Raw genomic sequence first — 15,616 nt, 5'->3', positions numbered from 1 at the left:
AATCTAGGGTCATTGAGTCCCGGATTGAAGGCCGGGTTGCCAACAATGGGAGTGAGCAGAGAAGGGAGCGGTGCGACCGAGAAGTCGCGGAAGGCCTTCCGGGTAACCTGCCATGTTTCCCCCACCGTGGGATGATTCAATATCGGGTTTGGCAAGGGCTTCTGGCACCAGGGCAGTGACTCCAACCAGACCCCCATTAGGGTGTGCTCTATTTTTACCCATTGCTTTAGCGTTCTGTGTCGACACCAGTCCAGATTTAGGTGGCACGCTATATGATAAAGGTTGGCATCCGGCAATGCGATACCGCCCCTCAACTTGGGAAGTCGAAGGATGGTTTGCGCCAGCCTAGGGGGGGTTTCTGGGCCCAGACAAATGTGACAAAAGCTCTGTTCACCGCCCTGAGGAAAGATCCGTATAGGGATTGCCTGGAAGTGATAAAGCAGCCGAGGCATGATGTTCATTTTCACTATGCCACAGCGCCCAAACCAGGAGAACAACCCATGCTGCCAATCCTGAAGGTCCTTTTTTATTGAAAGGGGAAGTCCACCCGGATTAGTGCAGCTAAGGAGGGAGGCAGGGTGACCTCGAGCGCCTCCGATTTCTGATAATTGATGCGGAAAAGCAACAACTCCTCGTATGTCCTCAGTTCCCCAAGCAGGTTCGGGATAGACACCAGGGGGTTGGTCAAGAAAAATAGTAGGTCGTCTGCAAATGCCACAATTTTCGAGGAAAGGGTGGCATCCAATAGTAGGTCCAAGATGTTAGGGTTCGAGGGTCAGAATAAACATGGGGCACCCATGTCTCGTTCCATTCGTTATCTGAAATTATGATGAAAGGTGCCCATTGACTTTAACCCATGCCATCATTTGTTCTCTCAGACCTATGCACCTAAGATTCTCGAACAGAAAGGGCCAGCTCACCCTGTTGATCACTTTTTCGGCGTCAGTCGACAGGAGCAACATTGCGGATCCTTCCCCCACAACATTATATGCACAGAGAAAATGTGCGGTCAGAAGCTCCGAAAGGTCTTATAATATAGAAGGGAATAGCCATCTGGACCCGGGGCTTTTCCCAGTTGCATTCGTGCCATCGCCAGAGCCACTTCGTCTGCAGAGATGGGTTTCTCTAATTCAGTTAATTCCTCATCTGAGAGATGGGGGAGTCCCGATCTTTGTAGGTAATCCTGTATGTTCTTCTGCTCAGTGGGTATCTACCCTTCGGATGTTGGGCACGGAAGATTATATAAAGAGGTATAATACCTCCGAAACTGGTCTGCTATGTCCTCTGTAGCATGGAACTTACTATGGGTATCGTTGAGAAGTTCGAGGATAAATGTTTGCTGGGACAGCAGTTTTCCACATTTGTAACATTCGTCTACACTTAGCAATCACAGCTCGCGCCCTGTACAGAGCCAAGGTGCACAGTTGGTTCCGCAAGGCTGTTAGATCTGCAAGAGCCCGGGCAGCTAGTGATTTTTTATGGATGGCCTCTAGGGATCGGATTTTGTCCAACAGAGTGCCAATTTGTTGCTCTCTAGCTTTCTTGAGTCAGGATCATATCTTTATCAAGAGACCCCTGATGTAACCTTTGTGCGCCTCCCAGACCATTGTTGGGGCGACCTCTGGGTTTACATTAGTAAAAAAACTGCTGTGTTCTCCCTCTCCAGGTGGGCAACATGGAGCTCCAGGGCACTCACGTCCGATTCCTTCTTGCTCAGTCAGACATCTAATCCATGAACCTCGATGGGCGATGGGTTCAGGAGTGATGGTAGCCCCTCCAGCGAGCTAGGCATGGGGTACTGCGAGGCAGCCATTGAAGGGGAAGGTAGGTCCGCAAGCTCCTTTCTGCCACGTGTCCCCTCCGGCGAGGCCGTAGGACGGGATCTATCCTGGAAGAACCGACTGATCAGGGGCCACCGGGACAGCATTCGATGTTCCCCTGGTCCTCCTGCGTTTGCAGTATGTCATGGCAGGTCGAAAGAAAGCGTTAGGTGGGCATTTCAGCTGTTTTTGTCAGGTCGGGAGCTCTAGCAGTGAGCGCCTTCACTCCGCCATGACCAAGCAACACCCACGTTCAGTCTTTCCTATCAGCTGTGCCACGCTGTGTCCCCCTCTGCTCCTGCTTGGCCTCCCCTGTAATCTGACACTTGCATGGCTTGTCAGCACTTTGTCTCCCCCCCCCCGGGCAGCCTGCCTGTCACTGCTCCCACCGCTTCCCTGGTCTGCCTGACACACTCCCCGTCCGGTCCGCGGACTACCCTTACCAGCCGCCTCTCCCAGTCAACCTGTCACCTCTCGGTCTCCCTCGATCTCCCGGTCCCAACTCCTCTGTCGGAGTCCATGGAGTGGCACTGCCCTCAATCACTCACGCTCCTCCTTCCTGATTGTCCCAATGCCCACGCCTGTCGCCGCTCTTAGTCGCCTGTCGCTGCCTCTCTTGGTCTCAGTTTGGGGGGGGGGGGGGGGGTCCGGTCTCGTGCAGTCTGCAGCTCCCACACACCACGCGGCTCAGTGTCTGCACTTCCAGTTTTTTCGCACCAAACAGCACAACAGCACCACCTGCGCAATCATTGGATCTTCTCATTCCATTCATCAGCCCACTGGCCAGACACCAGGGGGTTGACTTACTAAAGGCAAATAGGCTTTCAAGGGAGGTTCCGCTTTGCAACAGAATTTTCCCACAGCATAGTGAATGTGGCGAAGTTCCATTTTGCAAAGAATAACAGATTATGGAAATTAGCAGAGCTTTACCCCATTTACTAAGCTGTGGGGCAAATTCCCTTGCAAACTGCAACTTTCATTGTAAAGTGGACAGCCTATTTGCCTTTATTAAATCAACCCCATATGACAACAGCATCTGCACACTATTAGGTGATAAGGGGTCCAGGGCCATCATCTTTTCTTCTTCAAGTACAGAAATATGGAACTGCCATTGGTCACGCGTTTCTGATGATGCAAGTCCTAGGTCAGTCACCCTTAACCTTTCTTGTAAACCATTGGCCCAGAACTTGCAGCCATTAAAAGCTCAGTCAATAGACTGTTTGGGGTCAACAGGAACTGTGCTAAAGGACTTTGATGGGCAAATGCAGCATACTTTTAAATATTGGTTTTAGAAGCTTTCAAAATCATTTAGAATTCATAGCATTTGCACTTAGACCACATTAGATTCTTTTCCTTGGACGTGTAAAGGGGAAAGAATCGGTTCTAACGCTAAAGGAAAGACACTGGTCTTAAAGAGCTCCACTAAAGTTGGAGTGGCTACATTTTTAACAGGGCTTCTGCACAAAGTGGGCACACAATAGGGGCAACTACAAGCAACTGAAATACAAAGCCTTGAAATTTACAGAACCCCCCCCCCCCAAAAAAAAAAAAAAAAAAACACATTTCACAACCTACCTGGGTATCAAAAATATAATTTAACTTGGTAATCTGCACTTAAAAAATCAGGCTGATACATATCTCGCTCAGAAAAGAAGATAAGCTAGTTTCATTAATGGTGGAGAGTAATGAATGGTCTTACCTACAGGCTGCTGAGAAATAGTGGGCCGACCATACCAATTTTTAGCCAACACTTTTAATTTTTCTCTGTCGTGTAATGGAAATATCTGGAGCAGAATACCACTGGTCTGCATTCTTCGAACTGAAAGGGGAATAGTGAAAATTATATTAAGACAAAAGAAAAGAGAAAACATAAAATTCTACAAAAAGGTATATGTCAAACAAGTTACACTAATGTTTGCTGGATAATTTGGGTTTTAACTTTAAAAGGGAAATATAGGCAAATATAAAATGACATATTTGATAAAGGCTGTCTCTTACATTAACACAGCAGTTTTTAAAATCCTTCTAAATTTTTATTACTGTAAAATAGTTTTTTTACCTGTTGATCCTGCTAGTATGCCCAAACTGTAGTATGCAAAACTGGCAGCTACAGGGTTTTGGACAAACTGTCAGAGGTGCTTAATTTTTTATTCATATGGTTTAACCATTTAAAATGCAGGGCAATTTTTTAATTTTTAACACACAAATTAAAATCTGCCTTTTTTGCTAGAAATTTACTTTACCAACTTTAGTTTTTCTGAAAGCATATTTGCACAAATGTCAAGTACACAGAATATGGAGCTGCCGCCCCCTATTCGGGCACAGACAGAGTGGAACTGTCAACTTGTGTTGTAAATGACTGCAGCTAAAGAAAAGGGCTTTCATTCACAAAAACACAAGCTGAAAACAGCACAATCCATCTACTACACCTGCTGTCTTAGACAAGTGTAGTAGCAGGCGTGTGCTGTTGTCAGCTTGTGTTTTTGAATGAAAGACCATTTTTTTAGCTGCAGTCATTCACAACACAAGCTGACAGTTCTGCCTAAATAGCAGATGATTGTGACAGACCCAACAGTGACAGGGGCTTTTGGAGGGGGACTAGGGGCTAGCCTTCTACCTACTGATTATGGCGCATGGAGGAGACTGGGGATTTTGTCTGCTTCTCCCGGTCAGAGCATGAAAAAGAGCTCAGTTCAGCAACTGATCCCATCGAGGGAGCAGATCATTCTCTAATGATGGACAACAATGTGATGAATGCTGAGAGCGAGGCTTGGATTAATTCTCTGGATAAAGATAATAAAGCTTTCCTTCTGGGGTGGATGGAAAGGTACAATTTTATTCTTGTACAGGTAATGGTCATAGGAAATATGGTGACCCTCCTGCAGAGTGGGTTGGAGAAGCTCCTCCACTTGGGACAGAAATATTTATCAACAATCTCCCTCAAGAAATCTATGAAGATAACTTAATTCCACTTTTTTAGACTGCTGGAACATTGTATGAGTGTTTATAAAACTTGTCTAGTGGGCAGATTATACTACAATAGGGATGAGCTTCGAGTTGGAGTCGAAGGAGTAGTGATTTTAATAATGCTTAAAGTGAAACAATAAAAGTGTAATATCCCTTTAAATTTCATACCTGGGGGGTGTCTATGGTATGCCTGTAAAGGGGCGCATGTTTCCCATGTTTAGAACAGTCTGACAGCAAAATGACATTTCAAAGGAAAAACAGTCATTTAAACTACTCGCGGCTATTAATGAATTGCCGGTCCGAAAATACACATAAAAGTTCATTGATAAAAACGGCATGGGAGTTCCCCACAGGGGAACCCCGAACCAAAATTAAAAAAAAAAAATGACATGGGGGGTCCCCCTAAAATCCATACCAGACCTGAAGGGTCTGGTATGGATATTAAGGGGAACCCCGGCCAAAATTAAAAAAAAAAAAAAAAGGCGTGGGGTCCCCCTCAAAATCTATACCAGACTCTTCAGGTCTGGTATGGATTTTAAGGGGAACCCCGCGCCAAAATAAAACGGTGTGGGGTCCCCCTAAAAATTCATACCAGACCCTTATCCGAGCACGCAACCTGGCAGGCCGCAGGAAAAGAGGGGGGACGAGAGAGAGCACCCCCCCTCCTGAACCGTACCAGGCCACATGCCCTCAACATTGGGAGGGTGCTTTGGGGTAGCCCCCCAAAACACCTTGTCCCCATGTTGATGGGGACAAGGGCCTCATCCCCACAACCCTTGGCCGGTGGTTGTGGGGGTCTGCGGGTGGGGGGCTTATTGGAATCTGGAAGCCCCCTTTAACAAGGGAACCCGTAGATCCCGGCCCTCCCCCCTATGTGAAATGGTAAGGGGGTACAAAAGTACCCCTACCATTTCACTAAAAAGTGTCAAAAATGTTAAAAATGACAAGAGACATACACGCATCAACCCCTGAAGAGCGAGCTGGGTCTCGCGAAACGCATCGGGTACATCAGATGCCCGTGTATCACATGTTTTTTTACTCCTAAGGTACATTAGATGCCCATGTATTACATGTCTACTACTCATTTATGTACCTATTGTTTAATTCATATGTATATTATTCTACAATTGGCCGTTGCTGATGATACTAATGTATGCATGATTAATACCTGAATAAACGCATATACCTTATACTTCAATTACTGTTATGATGCTTTTTGGCCAAATAGTGCCCACCTCATTTAAAGTCCCAATGGCGAATCCTTTATTTTTGTCTCTCCGGCCCCCCACCATTAATGGAAAGATTTGATTGGGTGCCTAGTTTTGATAGGTACCCGCTCCCACTTCAGTTTGGATCGCCTAGGCAATCCTAGCAGAAATTCAGCCCCCCTCTGCCCACAACCACCTGGGATGTGTCCCAGGTCCCAGGAGGCTGCAGGTCCACTCAAGCCAGTAGGAAGTCACAGCTAACTTCCCAGACTCAAGATGGCAGCCCCGGGGACCTGAAGACCGGTGAAGAACTGGCCCTAGTGATGACAGCGCTGGATATGAAAAATCAGCTGCTGTCTGTTAATTTTTCTGCAAATGGCTGAAGTTCCTTGCTGGAGTAATTTCTTCCTCCACAAGATCTAAAAATAGTCAAAGATTAACTCCACTTTTCCCTTTGGGTGATCCGTGTACATTGCAAGAATATAAACAAACTTTGTTGCAGATTCCTACCTTTTGTTATTTCGATGAAATAGATGTTTGTCTGTGTCCATGTGGAAAGTGAAGCTAATGGAAGTGATTTCATAATTATCAATCAGCTGCTTCACTTGAAAGGCTTTAATGAGGAAAGTGGCAGGGTCTGCATCCCTAGAGGTGATTTCCCTTTGGGAATATATCACCAAAAATTATATTTTGGTTATAGGGGATGCCCAAAATCTAACATATCTTAGTGCAGACTTCTGGGAAAAATCAGTAAGCCAATCTTACATATCTGGGGGGCGTTCTGTACACTATTAGTGTACAGAACATCTCCAGGTAACCATATTGCATTATATAAAAAAGGTATATTGCTCTAGACAATCAAACTATGCAAACAGCAGTGACAAAACAATGAGACATCATCATAGTGAAGAGAAAATAAAAATGCAAAAAGCCGCTTATTCAAAATAAACCACAAATCATATCTAAGCGGTAATTCAGTGATTAATAGTGAATATTGAAAGGTGATATATATGAATATAAAATTGGGTAATGATATTGATAATAAAAGTATATAAATATCTCTAGTAGAGAAAAGGTGCAATCTTGAATACACAAAAAAGTTCTAAAGTGTAGAAAATAGTTCCAGCAAAATGGAATATTCCAAAGCCTTTCCACCGCCACCAAGGGAATAGAAGTTATCGGTGTAATGATCACTCTGTAAGTGGGAACTCTTACCAGAAGATGTGGACCACCTGTAATAGCGAGGTTGTAAGCGCTTGCAGATATAGACCTCTGCTGGGTCAGATGGTTAGCCTTGTCTCCAGAGCTCACTGGCAGTCAAGGACAGGCATCAGCGCCCCACGAGACCCCAGAAGTGCGGGTGATTTGTATTTTGTTTTGCCGGCAAACGTTTTCTTATCCACGTGAATTTTTATGCTGTGTGATTATCGATTTTTGGTTTTAACAATAAAAGAAACCTTTTAAATGATAACACACTATTGGAGCCTCCGATTTTCCATACGCTCCGAGACATTTGATCCATCGAGATTTCCGGATGAGAGTTGGGTACAAGCTGGATTTCACTGATGCCTGTCCTTGACTGCCAGTGAGCTCTGGAGACGAGGCTTACCATCTGACCCCGCAGAGGGCTATATCTGCAAGCGTTTCCGACCTCGCTATTACAGGATGTCTACATCTTCTGGTAAGAGTTCCCACTTACAGACTGATCATTACATGGATAATTTCTATTGCCTTAGAGGCAGTGGAAAAGCTTTGGAATATTCCATTTTTTTTTAACTTTTTTCTACACTTTAGAACTTTTGTGTGTATTCAAGATTGCACCTTTTCTCTACTAGAGACATTTATATACTTTTATTATCAATATCATTAGCCAATTTTATATTCATATATATCACCTTTCAATATTCACTATTAATCACTGAATTACCACTGAATCATATTGCATTGCATTTTACAGAAAATTACAGTGCTGCAGATTGAAAATTGACAGCTGTTCTAACCCTCCCCTACTCTATACAAAATTAAAAAAATGGTTTTAGATAATTTTATTTTTTGCAGACAGCAAAGTATTTCTAAGGTTTCATGATCCATCACATTGAAAAGTCTATAATAAAAATGCTCTTACCTATCGATTTCCCAGGGTAAAGCTTGGCCTGTGAGTAACCTGGAATTGAAGTCTCATCTTGCGCTCTAAGATTGTCCAGCTCGTGTTTAATGATGTACTGACATTCACCCATTGTTAAAAAATCTTCTCCTTCGTCTGTATAAAAAAAAACAAAAAAACTTTATGATTAGAAAAATATGTGCGATATACATTTGAACAGAACACTGAACAGTGTTTAACAGTGCTGTCGTTTATTCAGAATTTTATCTTCAATCTTTTTTTAACCACTTTCCACACCCAGGCCAATTCTGACACTTCTCTCCTACATGTAAAAATCATTTTTTTTTGCTAGAAAATTATATTTTTGCATAATGTTAAAGGTGATCTTACGCAGAGTAAATAGATACCCAACATGTCACGCTTTAAAATTGCGCACACTCGTGGAATGGTGCCAAAATTTGGTACTTAAAAATCCCCATAGCCAACACTTTCAAATTTTTACAGGTTACTTGCTTAGAGTCCTACAAAGAAGGTCACCTAGCAGAACACCATGGTTGAATAAGATACATTTATTATAGAAAATGCACCATCATAAATTCCAAAAGAAATATTATTGAAATCCAAGTGAAAAAACAATCTTCCACACAAATTTAAAAAGACAATGTTGTCTTAGGACCGAATGCAGCTGCTCATACTTCCATACACTCCAGCAATCGCACTAGTTAATCTAGGTGTTTGAATAAAAATTGACCATGCAATGCCACTTTAGGAAGTCACAAGACTAAGGAAATATTCATATTTCTGTCCTGGACAATTCCAACCTGAAGCTACTCTTGAACATCCACGCCAGTGAATATATACACTTTAGTACCATCTAGGAATTGTAATGAACTACTGAACTATTTGCATTTTTATGCATTTTTTTGCATTTTTTATTCAAACACCTAGTTCAAACACTAGTGCGATTACAGGAGTGTATGGATGTATGTGCAGCTGCATTTGGTCCTAAGGCAAAGTTGTCTTTTTAAATTTGGAAGATTGTTTTTTACTTGGATTTCAATATTATTTCTTTTGGAATTATGATGGTGCATTTTCTATAATAAATGTATCTTATTCAACCATGGTGTTCTGCTTGGTGACCTTCTTTGTAGGATTCCTTTCCTTCCTTTTGCATAGTCTTTGTTCTGGTCACGTGGACTGCGCCATCTAAGGGCTCATATGGCGATTGGTTGAAACAGTATATGTATGTATGACCTTTCAAAAGTTGGTTTTACCCAGATCAACTGCTTAAACAAACTTGATACCTGTTTAGAGTTACAGAGGGGGTCTAGTACTAGAATTATTGTTCTCGCACTACCGTTCATGGCGATACACCACATGTGGGGTTTGAACGTTGTTTACATATGTGGGTGCAACCTAGGTATGCATTCGCTTCTGTGAACAAGCACACAGGTACAGGGGAATTTTACATTTTTAATTTTTTTTTTTTTTGTTCATTTTACTTTTATTTTTCTATTTTGACACTTTCCTTTTCAATTTTTTTGATCACTTATATTCCTATTACAAGGAATGTAAATACCCCTTGTAATAGGAATGGGGCATGATAGGTCCTCTTTACAGCGAGATCTGGGGTCTATAAGTCCCCAGATCTCGCCTCTAGGCTGGAAAGCCTAAAATAAAAAAATAAATAAAAAAAATAGATAAAAATCTTTGCCTCCCAGGCAACAGCAGTGTTTACAACTGCAGAGGCCAAGCGTGATGTCATAACGTCGTGCCCGGCCTCCAAAAGGTCATAGAGACTGCTGGGGACCATCTGGCCCATGATATTCTCTATGATGAACTTTGGTGCCGGCGGATTCCTTCTCTGGAAGCACCAGAGGGCGTCGGGGGAAGGGGGGGATTAATTCCTCAAATTAACTTTTCCCCACCGTGACCCTTTCCCTCCCGGCTATTTTTAAGAACAGATTTTTTTTCACTTCGCCCCCCACCTTCAATCTTACCTAGGCAAGAATGACATGTCCCTGCTCTTGCAGCCTCCCTGTCACATATCCCAGGAGGCTGAAGAAGTCTGAAACCCAGTTAACCCTTCTTTTCCAATCGATAAAATTGCAACATTTTAAGAAGAAATCCACTTGAAGGCAAGATAGAAAAAGACAAGGCTCCTTCCATTTAGCTCTATTTATTGACCTGTGAACTTATTACAAAATGCTATTAGAAGTCACAGAGCTACCTACTGTATAACATTTATTAAATTATATGTAAATGTACCTACAACTGTAAAGAATTTGAGACATTTAACTTAGTAATGTAAGCTTGCTCTGCAGGTCATTGTTCTGTTGGAGCTGCTGATTAAGTTAAAGAGTCTGCTCACATAATTTGTAATAAAAACATCTTTGCCATTCTGAAGCTTCCCTCCAACCACTTTGCATATTATTTTCTATATACTGTGATTCTGTACTTGCCAAATATGCTGCAGAAATCTCCCTCCACTAAGCAGCTGCAGCCATTTTAACTGCGGGCAGCTGCTGCCTGTTCACTTCCTGGATTGACACAGACACACCGAAGCACACCTCCAGCTCTGCAACTCTCATTGGCCCACTTATGACTCATCCCCCCTCCCTTCTAGCAAACTCTCACGAGAGTGAGGGAGACAGCTGTGCATGATGTTATAAGCCTAGGCTGATGGCCAGACAAGAAACAGGAAGTGGGCTGTATAAGGTATTTACTGGCAGAAAAATAAAGTTTTACTATCCAAAGTTAAAACAACAAGGGCAGAAGATTTAATAGATGAAAAAAATGACTGAAGGTCCGCTTTAAGGGTTGATGTTCACAGGTTTTGGTTTGCATCTACTATATGGGGTTTCTAATGCAGTTATTTCATTTGAGATCAGTGTTTTACAGGTAGAGAAGGAAAAAAAAAAAAAAAAAGTATTTTGTCAAAGAAGACAACTTTTAGTGGCTAACAGAAATAAAAAATAAGCTTGCTGAGCTCTAAACTTCCTTCTTCAGGTATTTTAACAGATAAAAAGCTGTACTTTACTGCCTTTTAACTATGAATTTGGAATGAAAAAAAAAAGAAAAAAAAAAAGTCAAAATGTCTTTGAATTTGCAATATTGTACAACACATGAGAAAATTAGACTGTTCCTGTGGAAACAATTATTACTGCAAGAAAAGGAGGCAAAGGAATTTATCAGAACTTTTTTGAGAAGTGTTGCTGCCACCAATTTCAAAACGGTCTTTTTCTTTTCTTAAAAATGTACATTTTCTCAGTTTAAACATTTGATGTTTTCTAGTTTTATTTTCTATTATGAATAAAATATAAATTCATGAGATTTGCAAATCATTACATTCTATTTTTATGTAGATTTTACACAGCGTCTCAACTTTTTTGGAATTGGGGTTGTATTATTACTTCACTACTTCTTTACTGACTACCAAACCACAACGTTCAGAACTTGCTTGCTGTGGAGTTGGAAGGGCTTAACATTTATACAAGGGCCCCGAGATATTATACTCTACAAAGTAAAATTTATGTTGAAAAATATCTAAACCCAAGTACAAAAAAATAATAATACTGAGCAATACCAGTCCTTAGATGTGGTGGCTGCATTAGTTTTCCTTTTTAAGGCTGCCTCAGCCCCCACCCCCCACCCCTTTATTTTCACCTGGTGATCCCGACAGTAACATTCTTCTTGTCCTAAGGTGACTATATTCACTTACCTTACTGTATCTATGGAGAAGCAGCATTGGCACCCTAGGCTCTCTCCTGGTTTGGACTATATCTCGTCCTCCTCTTTTTTTCACCATGGGGTGTGGGGAGAATTGTGGTTTACAGAAGATAGCTTAAAAGTTAACATTGTTTGTAATTTTAGTTAAGCTCCCAGGAAGTGGCAAGGACACTGCAATTCAGGCAACATCAACAGCTACATTTCTGTACTTGAAGAAAATTTTCTTAGCAGGAAAAAAGAGTTAATAAACTAAACACATAAAAGGAATGGTAAGCTGCAATATTATAAATCTGTGCACTTGGTTCATATACAGTATCTCAAAAAAGTGAGTACACCCCTCACATTTTTGTAAATATTTGTAAATATTTGTAAATATTTTATTATATCTTTTCATGTGACAACACTGAAGAAAAGACACTTTGCTACGATGTAAAGTAGTGAGTGTACAGATTGTATAACAGTGTATATTTGCTGTCCCCTCAAAATAACTCAACACACAGCCATTAATGTCTAAACCGCTGGCATCACCCCTAAGTGAAAATGTCCAAATTGGGCCCAAAGTTTCAATATTTTGTGTGGCCACCATTATTTTCCAGCACTGCCTTAATTAACCTTCTTGGGCATGGAGTTTACCAGAGCTTCACAGGTTGTCACTGGAGTCCTCTTCCACTCCTCCATGACAATATCACATAGCTGGTGGATGTTATGCCTCGTACACACGTGCGGACTTTCCAGCAGACTTAGTCCGACGGTCTTTCCGCCGGACTTTCCAGCGGACTACCTGAACGGACGGACTTGCCTACGCACAACCGGACTTTCCAGCAGGCTAAGTCCGCCCGTCTTTCTGATGGACTTTCACCGGAGTTAAGGCGGACTTTCAGAATGAACGGACTTGCCCACACACGGACACGTCCGTTCATTTTGAACGTGTCTTGGGAACGACGGGACTAGAAAAGGAAGTCAATCTCGCCGCTTTTATCGGCGAGATTGACACCTTGCGAGCCCCGTGGCGGGGCATACCAGGTCTGGTATGGGTTTTAAGGGGAACCCCCTACGCCGAAAAAACGGCGTGGGGTCCCCCCTTAAGTCCATACCAGACCCCGATCCGAGCGCGCAGCCTGGCCGGTCAGGAAAGGGGGTGGGGACGAGCGAGCGCCCCCCCTCCTAAACCGTACCAGGCCGCATGTCCTCAACATGGGGGGGTGGGTGCTTTGGGGAGGGGGGCGCACTGCGGGGCCCCCCCATCCCAAAGCACCTTGTCCCCATGTTGATGAGGACAAGGGCCTCTTCCCGACAACCCTGGCCGTTGGTTGTCGAAGTCTGCGGGCGGGGGGCTTATCGGAATCCGGGAGCCCCTTATAATAAGAGGCCCCCCACCCTATGTGAATGAGTATGGGGTACTTGGTACCCCTACCCATTCACCTAGGGAAAAAGTGTCAACAATAAAACACACTACACAGGTTTTTAAAATAATTTATTAGACAGCTCCGGGGGGGTCTTCCTCTGGCTTCGGGGGTCTTCTTCCGACTTCGGGGGTCCCTCCGGTTCCTCTTCTCCCGGCGTCCGGTTGGTTCTTCTCCGCTCTCTCTGGCCTCTTCTCCCAGTGTTCCAGTTCTTCTGCCGGCTCCTCTGCTGTCTTCATGCCGCTCTTTTGCCAGCAGAGGCCCGGACTTCTGGCTTCTTGTCTTCTTCCCGACCACGCCCAACGACCACGCCCCCTTATGCCGTCACAGTCCCAGCATGCCCAGGGACTGTGACGGCATAAGGGGGCGGGGTCTCCGCCTATATAAGTCACAGCGGAGCGCTCAGAGAGCAGTCCAGTCGGAGAGACCATCGTGTCAACATCTGGAGAAGAGAAGAGGGAAGAAGACAAGAAGACAAGAAGCCAGAAGTCCGGGCCTCCGTTGGCAAAAGAGCGGCATGAAGACAGCGGAGGAGTCGGAAGAAGACATGGAACACCGGGAGAAGAGGCCAGAGAGAGCGGAGAAGAACCAACCGGACGCCGGGAGAAGAGGAACCAGAGGGACCCCCGAAGTCGGAAGAAGACCCCCAAAGCCGGAGGAAGACCCCCCGGAGCTGTCTAATAAATTATTTAAAAAACCTGTGTAGTGTGTTTTATTATTGACACTTTTTCCCTAGGTGAATGGGTAGGGGTACCATGTACCCCATACTCATTCACATAGGGTGGGGGGGCCGGGATCTGGGGGCCCTCTTATTATAGGGGGCTCCCGGATTCCAATAAGCCCCCGCCTGCAGCCCAGACAACCAATGGCCAGGGTTGTTGGGAAGAGGCCCCTGTCCTCATTAACATGGGCACAAGGTGCTTTGGGGGAGGGGGGGCCCAAGGGGCCCCCCCTCCCCCAAAGCAACCACCCCCCCATGTTGAGGGCATGTGGCCTGGTATGGTTCAGGAGGGGGGGGGGCGCTCGCTCGTCCCCACCCACTTTCCTGACCGACCGGGCTGCGTGCTCGGATCGGGGTCTGGTATGGATTCGTTTTTTCGGCGTAGGGGGGTTCCCTTTAAAATCCATACCAGACCTAAGGGCCTGGTATGCCACGCACTCGCCGCAATAGGAAAATTTATTTTTCCTATTGCAGCGAGCGCGAGATGCAATACCCTGCCCTTGCGTCGCATCTGGTCCGTTGGACCAGCATACAAACGAACGGGCTTTCCGTCGGACCAGCATACAGACGAACGGACTTTCCGTCAGGAACTGAGTCCGACGGAAAGATTTAAAACATGTTTCAAATCTAGGTCCGGCGGACTTTTTTTCCCCAAAAGTCCGCCAGACCTAGATTTGAAACATGTCAAGCCTACACACGATCGGATTGTCCGGCAGACACTGGTCCGCCGGACCAAGTATGCCGGAAAGTCCGCTCGTGTGTACGTGGCATTAGAGACCTTGCGCTCCTCCACCTTCCATTTGAGGAAGCCCCACAGATGCTCAATAGGGTTTAGGTCTGGAGACATGCTTGGCCAGGCCATCACCTTTACCCTCAGCTTCTTTAGCAAGACAATGGTCGTCTTGGAGGTGTGTATGGGGTCGTTATCATGTTGAAATACAGTGTTAATTTAGTCGATTAAAATGACTAAAACATTTTAGTCGACTAAATAAATACTATTTTAGTCAACTGAAATACGACTAAAACTAAAACAATTGAGATGACTAAAATATGACTAAAACTAAAAGCCATTTTAGTCAAAAGACTAAATGAGACGAAAACTAAAATGCCATTTTAGTCCTACGACTAAAATGCCATTTTAGTCCTACGACTAAAATGCCATTTTAGTCCTACGACTAAAATGAGACTAAAACGAAAATGCCATTTTAGTCAAAAGACTATGACTAAAACGAAATTGCAATTACTGAAATGTCCTGGAGATTTTAGTCGACTAAAATGTACTGGAGATTTAGTTGACTAGAATACAACTAAAACAACTGCAGAAGACTAAAATGGGACTAAAACTACAATGCAATTTTAGTCCTAAGGCTAAAATTAACACTGTTGTAATACTGCCCTGCGGCCCAGTCTCCACAGGGAGGGGATCATGCTCTGCTTCAGTATGTCACAGTACATGTTGGCATTCATGGTTCCCTCAATGAACTGTAACTAGTGCTAGCAGCTCTCATGCAGCCCCAGACCATGACACTCCCACCACCATGCTTGACTGTAGGCAAGACATACTTGTCTTTGTACTCCTCCCCTGGTTGCCACCACACGTGCTTGACACCATCTGAACCAAATAAGTTTATCTTGGTCTCATCAGACCACAGGACATGGTTTCC

General features: G+C 44.0%; 1 protein-coding gene across 1 annotated transcript in view; it reads right to left on the bottom strand.

The window, feature by feature from the left end:
• The window catches only part of ANO10 (anoctamin 10), a 154,376-nt gene that overhangs the window by 109,240 nt on the left and 29,520 nt on the right, over window positions 1-15,616 (bottom strand). The window contains exons 4-5 of the mRNA XM_073630309.1: window positions 8,121-8,255; window positions 3,520-3,639 (exon numbers count right to left, since the gene is read on the bottom strand). Of these exons, the coding sequence (XP_073486410.1) occupies window positions 3,520-3,639; window positions 8,121-8,255 (255 nt within the window). The remainder of the gene's footprint in view (window positions 1-3,519; window positions 3,640-8,120; window positions 8,256-15,616) is intronic.

The sequence above is a fragment of the Aquarana catesbeiana genome, linkage group LG05 (assembly GCF_042186555.1).
Source record: "Aquarana catesbeiana isolate 2022-GZ linkage group LG05, ASM4218655v1, whole genome shotgun sequence".
Lineage (NCBI taxonomy): Eukaryota > Metazoa > Chordata > Amphibia > Anura > Ranidae > Aquarana > Aquarana catesbeiana.
This window is presented reverse-complemented; position numbering and strand designations above follow the sequence as displayed.